Source organism: Schistocerca gregaria, chromosome 6, assembly GCF_023897955.1.
Source record: "Schistocerca gregaria isolate iqSchGreg1 chromosome 6, iqSchGreg1.2, whole genome shotgun sequence".
NCBI classification, from domain to species: Eukaryota; Metazoa; Arthropoda; class Insecta; order Orthoptera; family Acrididae; genus Schistocerca; species Schistocerca gregaria.
In genome coordinates this window covers 578,047,383-578,059,825 of record NC_064925.1, presented here as the reverse complement: position 1 = coordinate 578,059,825, position 12,443 = coordinate 578,047,383, and the positions used below count along the sequence as shown (strand labels likewise).

The following is a 12,443-nucleotide window of genomic DNA, read 5'->3' as shown; positions in this document are numbered from 1 at the left end:
ATACCACCCTAGATGAGAACAACTAAACCCCCTCCCTCGTAGGGCTTTGATTACCTACCATCATGCCTAGAAATGAGGGGCGTCCTTCCCCGAGATCCTTCCCACCCCTCCTAAAGTGGTGGTCTATTGCCCACCCAACCTCCACAATGTCCTAGTCCAACCCTTTGCCAGGAGCATCATGGGAATACCCAGGTGCAAGACTTGCCCAATCCATCCACCCGGAATTTCCTGTTGCAGTCCTCTCACATGCTTATCTACTCAATCAGAGGCTGGGCCATCTGTGAAAGCAGCCATGTCATATGCTAGTTCTGCTGCAGTCATTGCACACTTTTTATATTGGTACAACTACCAACCAGCTATCCATCATGATTAACAGCCACTGTCAAACTGCGGCCAAGAACAAAGTAGATAGATCACTGTGAGGCACAACATGCATCTGACAATAAAATGCTTGATTTCAATGGCTGCTTCACTACTGGAGCTATCTGGATCCTCCCCTCCACCATCAGCTTTTCTGAACTTTGCAGAGGGGAGTTATCCTTACAACACATTCTCTGCACCCATAATTATCCCAGCCTCACCCTATGGTAACATACTGTCCCCACACTCTTCATCCGACAGTTCCCACCCCCTCAGTCCTATCACCACCTCTCCATTCTGGTCTCCCACCCTGTTGCTCCTCTCCTTTTTTACTTTATTTTCCTCACATCTCACCTCCTGTCTAGTCCCTGCATACTCTGCCAGACAGTGCTTTTCTCCCCCCTCTTACTGACCCAAACACTGCTGTCTCTTCCTCTTCCCCACCTCCTCCAGACTGTTAACTATGCCTGTCTGCAACTTAATGTGTCATCTTTAAGTTAAGTAGCAATCTATCTTTTCCTATGTTGTAAGTAAGAACTAGAGTAACTGGTCATAATAACTGTTGTTAGATTGTAGTAATCAGAGATTGGGGTGGTGATGAACACTAAGATCCACTCTCAGGAGTTGTTAAACAATAATTGCTAAATTTAAACCTTTGTAAATATAGCCTATGTACATGAAGTTTTTCTGATGACACCAACGCAATATTTGGGAAAGATTTTTTTGAAGGGAGCATTGTTGGACAGCAACCCTATCCCTGGGTGCATTAATAAATTTTTCTCAATGTAGATGGTAAAAGAACCAAGTCTGATTCAGACACTGTGTCACAATCACAATCTAGAGAACACAAAGAGTGCCAATATCACAAAAGCAGGCAACATTTGAAACTCACTGCCACACAATGAGCAGAGCTATAGCAAGTGCAAATGGTACAGTATGACAGCACCTGGAACAACATTCTGCAAATTCTACAATACAGAGTAATAGCATGCATCATCTGAGTTTGCCCCTCTAAGGTGTTCTAGTACTGATGAGAAATGCAGATGCAGGGAAAACTGTCCATAACAGAGGCACCACGGCACGGACAGAACCACTGACACCTCTGGTTAAATGATGGCAAATGGTGCCTAACCAGTTACAACACCCAGGTTTAAATACTCTCATCCTCAGTATCTGGTCACTCCATCTGCATCAGCAGTCCCCATGGTATGGCAGTCTCTCTAGGTACAGGTTAATTATGCTGGAGAACCTTGATGTACTGCTTGCTTACTTTTTGAAGAAACTACGAGGCTGCAGCCCATCAGCTGCAGTTGCACTTCATCGGTCCATGCTGACACTACCAACGGATCACTTCCGTGATGGACAGATGATGTGGATCTACTGAGTCTTCTTCTGGTGTAGGGCCACAACGAGTAACTGCAAGCTGCCATCGTCTGCTGGCTAGGCTGGCATCCGAGTGCCACCTGTCAGGTTGTACACGTACCACTTTCCTGGATGTACAACCTGAGGGAGCCCTGGTGTTCCACCTTCGCAACAACTGCCCTCCAGAAGACGAAATATGTGTAAGTTTAAGCATGCGTCCACCTATGAGAGCGCTGATGCCCATCATATCCTCAAGAGGTGTGTCTGCAGGCCGCCCCACTGGACTCCACCAACATATTCCATGCTGTCTCACTATCAGGCAGTGTGCCTGACCAGTGGTAAGCTATGTGAGCTGCCGGAGTGCTGTGCCTAGCATTCCTAGCCAATGCCTTTGTGAGTACTCCAGCTCACTTCCTAGGTGCTAAGATGACAATATTAACTGTAGTAATCTCATTACTAAAACATTATAATAGATATCACCATTTCACTGATGCCTTTAAGCGCAAAACAAACTCTCACCAGCTCTTGGAGCTCAGCATCCGACACTTGCATCACCACCACCTCACCTTTCCAACCTTGACACCCACTGACCCCCTAACCCAAGGTATGGCATGTACAGTACAGACAAATAAGAGTCACTTTTGGACTAAAGTATTACAGGTCTGATTGATGCTATGAGAAAATACATTAATTCTACATTCTCTGTGTATAATAAAGTCAACACATATATTCAATGTAGAAATTAAAATATGACATCTAATTATCCAAGTGTGAACTACTGACACGGCATACATCTAAAAACTTCAGCAATTGGCTTGCTCCTTTGTGATCATTCTCATTAGCTTTCCTTCATAGATGCATCCACTACATTACATAACCTCCTCCTAAATTTAAACATGACTAATACTCTTATAGACGGACGCCTTATTTTCTTACAAATTCCTGCTGCATTTTACTGCAGTTCTTGCTATCTGAATTTTATTTTTAACACACAATTTCTATAAATTTACAGTAAAAATTATTATCTCACAGATTTCTAATACAGAATGTACACACAATCTTATATTTGTACCAACAATAAAACAATTTTCCAATATTAAGGGTAAACTTTACATGAAGACAAATGATTACACAAATTAATTCTCTGATGCACCTTCCTGATGACATCAACCACTATCATTCATGTTCATTTTTAAATGTTTATATAAAATAAATTTTATTTTCCTGAGAACTATTTTTACACAACGAAGATGGGAGTATTAAGCAAACTCCTAATGGAAACCACTCAAAACATTATTTTATAAAATATAGAAATTATTTCTGTGTGTGGGTACAATAAGCTACATTTGATCATGTGCCCCCAGTTATAAATCTGCTATGTATATCAAGTCAAAGGCAGACATCAGAGAGCAAATGCAACACGGGGTTTAACAAGGAAACAGGCAGTGTTGACAAGAAAGGAAGACGGTACATGTATTTATCAGCACTTCTCAGTTTCTTTCATTTCTTTTTCTTTTTTTACTTGTGGAAATTTGGGTAACAGTTTCTAGATTTGGCACTCGAGGTTACTTTCTATTACACTAGAATTTTACTCTTCCCTATTACTGTACATAGTTAAACTGTTGCGTCTTTTGTATCTTGTACATTACTTCGATATCCTTTTCTTCCCTTCCGGCACTATTTATTTTTGCTTACTTCCATTTCTAACATTGCCTTTTTCCTTCACATTGGAAAATCTTTTAGTTTAAAAGCTCAAGAAAATTTTGATTTCAATAATTATTTCAGGAGTAATCGAAATATTGTAAAAAGGTACTTACCACATTAGGGTTGAAAGGTGGCTGAATTTTCTTTGCAAGCAGCAACTCCCAATCAACAGAGTCAAAGAAAGAATGTAGTTTTACTTCATCGAATCCACGATAACCAGATCCCAGGCGCTGCTGGTTGTCTTTATGTAATAACTGTAACATAGAGATACAAGAAAAACTATTTTTCCTTAACCACAGTAAAACTATTACAAAAGTGAGATACAGCTCCTCTGAAATTATTTCAGTTACTCTATTTGCTTAGGTTTTAGAGTAGATGCTTAACAAATATCATCTTCGAGGGAAATGAGAACTGTAACTGCCAAGGTCTCACAAAGAAGAGTGTCAAGTATAATCACTCAAGAGCTACACTGTTTCGTAAATAGATCATCAAAGAGAATGGAGGAGAGAAATGTCGCTACTTACAATACATAAATTTGTGCAGTAGGAAGTAAGGGAACTGAATATCTGGAATAAATCAAGGAGAGTGAAAGTATTATTTTTACTAGCTTGGCACTGTTATAATGGCTCAAATATCACTATTTTTAAGTTCACCAACACAAAGGAGATAAAGGGGGGGGGATGACTGAATTTTTAAAGCTATTAAAAACCTGCCTGTTTTGACGTACTCTCGTTCCATTACCAAATCAATAGCTGCAGTTTGTATGTTGTCAGATGTGGAATGGAAAAAAAGAATAAAAATTTGATACATTTACCATAAAGAGCATTCAAACAGATTTGTCACTATGTACATAAAACTGTTGACTGAAGGTAAAATATGACCCTCCAACACTTCCTTGGGAAATACCATTTTCTTGATATAACAGAAAGATGGTGACTGTTATGGAAATAGCATTTGTTCAGTGAGGATTGAAATATAATAGGAAGTTATGCTATCAGCTTCCACACACCAATATTCATATATTCATTAAAATTTCAAGACCTATACATAATGATCAACATGACACCAAACTTTGATGATGTGTGCACTGGTAGGCCAAAACATTATGGGCCCTGCCCACTGTGACGTTCGGTGCCGCCTGGAGGCACTGCAGGCATGTGACACGGCGACAAAAGTATGTAAGCAGACGGGTGATCATCCTAGCGAAGATATGGGCTGCAAATGGGGAAATACATTCAGGTAAGTGACTTTGACAACAGGCAGATTATTATTATTATGCACAGTCTGTGAACAAGTATATCGAAAACAGTGAAGCTGGTCAAATGTTTGTGTGCTGTCGTGAGCATCTGCGGAAAGAGGTAGAAGAACACTGAAACTAACACTAGGTGCCAAACTGTTGGACGTTAACGACTCTTGACTGAACATGGATTTGGAAGCTTGTATGCTCTGTATAGTAGGACAGTAGAACAGATCTGTGACATCTCTGTCAAAACAGCACAATGCTTGTGAACACTGTTCATCATACATTGTTGAACATGGAGCTCTGCAGTAGACCACCCTCCGTGTTCACATGCTGACCCAAAGACATCGTCAATTATGATTGCAGTGGGCATGGGACCATTGGGATTCGACAGTCTATCAATGGAAACATGTTGGCCCTTCGGGTGACTCACATTTTTGCTACACTAGGTAGTCTGTTGTTTCCACAAACGCCATCATTGGGATGAACCGTGGCCTGAAACATGCAGTGCGCCATGGATGCAAGCTGGTGGGAGCACTATTACACTACGAGAGACATTCTGTTGTGCTTGCTTGGGATCTGTGGTAGTAAACGAAGACACGCTGACAGCTGCAAACCACCTTCATGCTTGATGTTTTCCCTGACAGTGATGTTGTCTTTAAGCAGTATAATTGTCCATGCCTTAGAGCCAGAACCATGCTACAGTGGTTTGAGAAGCATTACACACGGTGCATACGTCAGCAAGGAAAAAAATAATAATAATTCGTGCATTTTCCTGGATTTCCAGGTTAAAAACACACTTTTTGTGGGTGAAAATATACTTTCTCCATGTTAAGTATCAGTATACTTTCCCTCTGAACTGTAAAACAGACTGGAGTCTGGCTCTAGCTGCCAGAGACTGCGGTCATGTGTGTGCAAAGTTGCATTTGTGTGAGTGTGTGTATGTTTTCTAATTTTGAAAAAGGCCTTGTTGGCCAAAAGCAAATTCTGTGAGTCTTTTTGTTGTGCTTTTCTGCGACTCAGCGTCTCCACTATATGGTGAGTAGCAACTATCCTTTTCATTACACTGTTACGTTCCATTCTAAAAATTAACAAGGTTACTTGTGAAGCCAGGAAACTGGCTGACTGGCAGTTTATATTCTACTCCAGGAGTAAATATAAAGCTTTATGGGGAATTAAAAATGATAAAACATGGTGTCCTGCCAGTCCACAATTTACTGAAGAATGGCAATCTGTATATTAACAGACATCGACAACACAAATTAAGGAATAACGTCAAGCCTAGAGGGGACGCCGACACTAGTGTTGAAATATACCTTGCAATCGAAAAACACTGTGTTTCACATAACGCAGATATGTAAAACTCTGTTAAAGGTTTCATTGTGGTTTTTGGGGAGCCAGTTTTCTTGGAGTACCATTACTGTATTATCTCACGTTAGGTTCTTTATTATGGCATAATGCCATATGTGCCAGAAGATAAAATGTGCACTTGAAATTCAGCGAATTGTTGAAACTAGCTAATAATGTGGAATGAAATACTTTGTTTCAAATAAATTGACTCTTTGTGGAAAAGATTAATGAAGGCCATTTTCTTTAGCAAACTGACAAAAATAGCTTCAGCAGTGCTCTGCAAAGCCATTAAAGCTTGCCTGCCAATAACATGGAACTGAAACCAACAACATATTTTAGGCTTCCATAATTATGTAAATATATTTTAATTCGTTTGATAGCACCTGGCCATAGAAACCCATTTTGTTTTCATCTGACACGAGAGCTGTAAATGGAGAGAGAACAGCAAAATCATGACACAGAAATGTGGGTCACATGGAGACTCTCCCCTCTACAACTCTGACTGCTCTGAAACTGGCAGGTTAGGAGTGCCAGAAAATTTTTCCCCGCAGTGTCTGGCTGCTTGCAGCTACTGCTTATACATGTAGCCACACTTCAAGCAGTGAGAAGCAGGTGAAGGTGCTGCTCATAATTGACTTCAGCTCTGTGCATGCCCATGAGCAACTGGTAACTACCCTAAAAACATACATAATTTAAACAGTTGTGATGTCACACTCATTGAAAGCAGTTTGTTATGAAATATTACATAGTCTTCATGGTCAAGCATTTGACACAGTTTGCTTTTGGCAGACACTTGTATGTGCACTATGTTTTGTTGTTGTAAATGGCGCATTTCCTTTGTAACTTAAGTTTTGCATTGGTGTTTTTCCCTTGATTATGTTTTACTGCTGCAGTATTATTCTGCAGTAGCGGGCTAAAGTAAAATTCTTTATTAGAGTATCAGTTCTTACCCGTCAAAATTACAAAAATTTAACTCCAAAATAAAACAGTGAAAAATGAATTCTAAATCCTGTGTTTTTCCCAGTATTCTCCCAGATGAAAAAATTTCCAGGTTGTTTCTGGATTTCCCAGTTGCGCTGGGGCTCACACACCCTGATTATAGCAAACTCGTGTCTACGTCTCAGTGACCAAATTCAGCTGATGTAAATCCCATGGAACCCATCTGGGTCACTATTGAGCACCACCATTGCGTACAAAAATCAGTGGCCTGTTATTTATGCGAATTACGTGACCTGTGCATAGACATCTGATGCCATGTACCTACAGAAACCTACCAAGAAACTGTCTGGTCACTGATACACAGAATCAGTGATGTACAGCATTTTATTCCAAAGATGGACAAACATTCTATTAAAGAGGTGGTCATAACGTTTTGGCTCATCTGTGTATAACAGTATACTAGCACTAACTCATTAAGTTAGCTGAGTACTGGTTTATGAGTACTGGTTTATACTTATGCCCAGACCCCATGAAAGCCTCAGACCAGTGTTTGTATGACCACTGCAACTGCAACTGGCACGTGCAGTGGCAAATATCGTTTTGAAACAAGTCCTACATCAGTCTGTCCTATAGTGCCAGCTCCAAATGTCAGATGCTTCCATGGTGAATGTGACGTGTTAACCTCCATCTGAGCAACATATAGACAAATTTGAAGTGTAATAGCCTGCAGCGTCATTCGTTGTAATTGCAATGTCCGTTACTATTTATTGAAGTAATGTGAACAGGCATCATTTCAGTGATTTTTTGAGGTTGGAGTAGTGTCCTCCATGCTACTCCATATGTCATTTTTAACACAACAACACTTAGTTCCTTGTGGTGAGGTACGTGCAAGTGTTCTTCAAAACAACAGCTTCTTTGGTCCACTCATTTGGCATGTACAGGGTGAACAATGATAAAATCGACATAATGCAGGGACAGATTCCTGACTGGAAACAGAGGGGAAAAGGTCCTATGAACAGTTGTCTGGAAATGGACGGTGTGTATGCAATGACAACAAATAATCTTGTAACAGTACAGAACAGCATCGCATTCATGTCACAACATATGTTCAAAGTGGCGTCCATAGGATGAAATGCATGCTGCCACATCTTGCATCATGGATTGCCACATTCTTTCAAACGTTCCAGCCCAGCTCTGAATAGCATCACAGGCATCATGAACACTATGTTGAAGGGTCTGCACATCAGGTACTGGTTCAGCATACACAAAGCTTTTCAAATGATCCCAGAGCTAAAAGTCTGGGGGTTTAACTCTGGTGATCTAACAGACCATGCTACGTGTCCACCACATCACTTTCAAATGTCTGGAGAAGATAATGTTGAGGTGTCGGCAAACTGTAATGCGGAAGTGCGATGATGATCCATCTTACAGAAATAACAGCCTACGCAGAGTATTCCACAGAAGTCCAGGTATGTTCCTCTGTCAAAGTATTGTAGAATAATAACCAGTCCAAGTATGTGGTCACCAAAAAATCCTGTCCCAATTACTGATACTGGACCAACACTGATGAGATGCCTCAGTCATTCCCAAGGTTAGTCTGCAGCCCACAAATGACCACTGATGACAGAAACCCCATAATTGTGGTGGTCTGGTGTAAAAACCATCCACAAAATCCTTCTTGTTGAGTGAAATCTGCTACTGACAATCCTTGCACTCATTGCAGATTATAGGGACAGTAGCAGCTCTCATGCAGGATACACGTAACCGTGCTTTGGCTTACACCATATTGGTGGACCACTGGCCTGGAGCTTGAACTACAGTTTGGATCGAAATCCTGTAAAACCTGGTCCTCCAACTCTGGTGTACACAGTCTACCATCTCCTTGCATGTTCATCTGTCTGATCACACAAATGCCCAAAAAGGGCTTGAAAAGTTGTGTGATGAGATTGTTGTCCATGAGAGTATTTGTTTTTGATGTAGCCATGCTACCTCGCAGCCGTTTCCATCTGTGTAACCGTACATCTCTGCTTGTCCCAACATGAATACCAGACCATTCTGCTGCTTACAGGATGCTGCATCAATGATATAACCTGCAACACACAAGCAACACATGGCACGTGATTAGAGGGACTCTCATTCATCAGTTGCATCTACCATGGCAATGATGCATTTCCAGACACATGTTTATAGAATCTTTTTCCCTGCATTTTCAGTCATGATTCCCTCCCTGCAGTTTGCCAGTTTATTAAAGTAATCTTGTATGTCTGGCACACAGTGGGCTTCAAATTATACTAAACTCTCAAAGTCAGAGACCACAAAGATCTGCAGTCCTTATTTGTGTACTGCCATGCACTTTTTCCATCACGAATCTTTCTTAGTGATGTGGTTTTCACAAATGTTGGCAATGTTTTGTCTTACACATTTCTCCAGCAATTTTATTCTTTGAAATAGTTTATCAGTTGTTGGGTAGCTCCATCACACACCATCAGGTGGCTTGTGGAGTATGGATGTAGATGTAGATATGTTTGTTGAAGACGCTACTGGCCCCACGTAAGGTGCTGGGATGTTGGTATTCTCATCTAGGTGGAAGTATACTCTCAAAAAGTCACACAATTTGCTGTATACTATGAATAACTCCAGTAACTTTTGTGCCTGCACCTTGCTATAGGAATTTTGAGCTAAACAGGCAACACAGACCTTAGAAACACAACTGATTCTCCAGCTTTTTATTTAGGTACAATACATTGTAGAACTCCAGGCCATGAAGTTAGATTGGTGGAGCAGGAAGAAAAACTGAACAAGATTGAGAGAGTTGTAATAAGATCATCATCAGTGTAGCAAAAAAACTATTTTGCCTTTAGCCAAACAGAACTAGACAAAGAACATATGTTTCATCACAGGGGAAAGAGTGGAGATGAGATTCTGGTGAAGTACTGATATGAAAACTAAAAGTAATATCAATACCTAGTGAATGAGTATAAGTCACAATAGAAATCTTGTTTTAATAATTAACGAACTCTATGCTCAGATTATAGGACGAAGTACTGCAGAAGACCTTTACAGATAGTTACAGAAGTTGATAAATGACAGCAAATCTCCCAACAAGATTGTAACAGAGGACTGTCATGTTCAAGTAGGGCAAAATTTAAAACCTTTTTCAGTGGACAAGTTAGGGTGTGAAGTGAGAAATGAGAAAGGTCATATGTTAAGACAGTTTATACAAAACAACATGCTTCTCCAAGATGCAGTTTTATGCAAGAAAACAATACGAAAATAGACTTCGCAAGAACTAAATGCCAGTAAAAAATTGCCTGTCTTGTATTAAAAATCAGACTCATGGGATAAGATGTGACAATTTGCAGTAAGTTTCAAATTTGTGCCAGACACTTTTCTTTTTCTTCTTTTTCCTCCTCCTTCCAAGAGTTGCGTATATGCCTGTTTTGTCCTCTAGTTTGTGGCCTGTTATTTTTTCAGTACCTGTCAAGAACTTATTACTGTTTTAGGCACTGCATTTTCATTCATTCAGTGACATGATCTCTTCCTTTATTTTGACATTCTTTGATCTGTACATTTTTTCCTTTCAGTCTTAGTTCTTGTCTGACAGCTGTACTCGTTATATCAGATAATCTATAGCCAGCACCTCTTCCTGAGAAGTCTATTTCTGCTGCTTGTATACTTCATTGATTTTCAGCTGTTATTGTCATGTCTCACTATCATGAAGTATAGATGGTGATGCAATTCTTTTGTAGAGCTTTATCAGGCTTTCTTTCCTCTCACCATTTTATTGTGTTCTGTATATGGTCTCATCAATATAACAAAATCTTTCATTTTTTTGGTGCGTCTTTTTCGTTTGTGAAGCTGATTATATTTCCCAAGAAGTTGAATTCAATCACTCACTATTTTTTTGGTCATTTATTAATATTTTGCTAGGGACTGGATCTTTAGTTTTGAAAACCCTGGTTTTTGTCTTGTAGGGTTGAGACAGCTAGATTATAGATCTTGGCAGTAATTTTTAATTTAGAAATGCCTCTTACAATTACGTCTCTGATGTCTGCTATAGGAAGTTGGTCATCTGCAAAAAGCATTGTATTACATAATGTCGATGAATAAAGTTATAGACGTGAAACCTTATTTCGTTCAGCCATTGTCTCAATGACAACGTTTCAATGACAATGAAATTAACAAGTATTAGAGACAAACAGACATACTTGTTGTAATCCTAATTTTGCTCGTACTTTCATATTATCTTTTCTGGCAATGCCAATTTTGGAGTTTTAGCACATTTGCTGGATTTCAGTAAGTGTGTGGTATGCAGATGTGTGTGTGTATTAAATTCTACATGCTTTTCACTTATTATCTCATGACAAATGTATCTGAACAGCACCTACCCTTCCTGAGCCCAGTTTGCTCCTCCAGTAAGATAGTTTCCCAAATTACTGTGTGCTTGTGTTATCTTCGAATATATTCCATACCCATTTTTTAATAAGGAGAGGACCCTAAAATCCTCAGTGTTTACTGTCTACTTTCTTAAACAAAGGTGTTCTCATGGCCAATTTACACCAGTTTGGAATTTCTTTCGTTGTCCAGCATTTGTTGATGAAAAGGAGGAATTTAGATGTCAGAACATGCATATTCTATCAATTCAGGGGTTATGCTGTCCTTTCTTGGTATTTTCATGTTTTCACTTTCTGTAGTACATTATCTAATTCTGTCATTTCTATTTTGTTTACACTTACTCCATTCTCCTCTTCAGGTGTCACATTTGTACTTCTTTTGTCCAACACTTCTTACAGTAACACAACCACTGAAATTTAATGTTCATCTTTTGTATCGTTATTCCAGTACAGTGGTGTGTTGATTAGCCACACTAAATGGGGGACACGGATCTTTGGAAAACTGGTTTATTCAGGTAATCTAACTATAATTTTATTTACCAATAAAAAACTACTTTTATTTATCAAAACTACAATCTCTTATTATTACAAAGGCAAGCACAGTAGGAACGTATGTAGTACAGCCTAGTAAACAAAATGTATCTAATACATATGCATTTTCCATGTACACTAAATATATACAGAATCAAAGCTTAAAAAAGCCCTTAATTTGGGACTGTCTAAGCAAGCCTACCCACTTACTAGCAGCTAAGTCATGTACTTTTCCACGACCATATCTGATATGGGTCATTTTCAACTTGAGCTTCAAACCATCACTGCAAGGGAGTACCTAAACACGTAAATGCTTCACAAGCAGCCAATACATATCCAACTTCATTTTCTGGACAACTAGTTGATGTGATGCTAGGGTGAAAGGCAAAGTTGACAAGTGATTGTGGCTGATCACAAATGGTTACGATTGTTGGCAACTCGGCAGCGTTGTGGGGGAGGGGAAAGGAGGGTGGGGAGGTGGCATGTGCGAGCAAGTAACAGTTTGGTTGAGTGGTCATTCGGTTGACCGACATACAGATAATTGACGCTCTACTGTACTTAAT

General features: G+C 39.7%; 1 protein-coding gene across 2 annotated transcripts in view; it reads right to left on the bottom strand.

The window, feature by feature from the left end:
- The window catches only part of LOC126278464 (serine/threonine-protein kinase Sgk2-like), a 112,026-nt gene that overhangs the window by 18,165 nt on the left and 81,418 nt on the right, over nucleotides 1-12,443 (bottom strand). For both annotated transcript variants that reach the window (XM_049978602.1, XM_049978603.1), the window contains one exon: nucleotides 3,540-3,680. In XM_049978602.1, coding sequence (XP_049834559.1) covers nucleotides 3,540-3,680 — 141 coding nt within the window. The remainder of the gene's footprint in view (nucleotides 1-3,539; nucleotides 3,681-12,443) is intronic.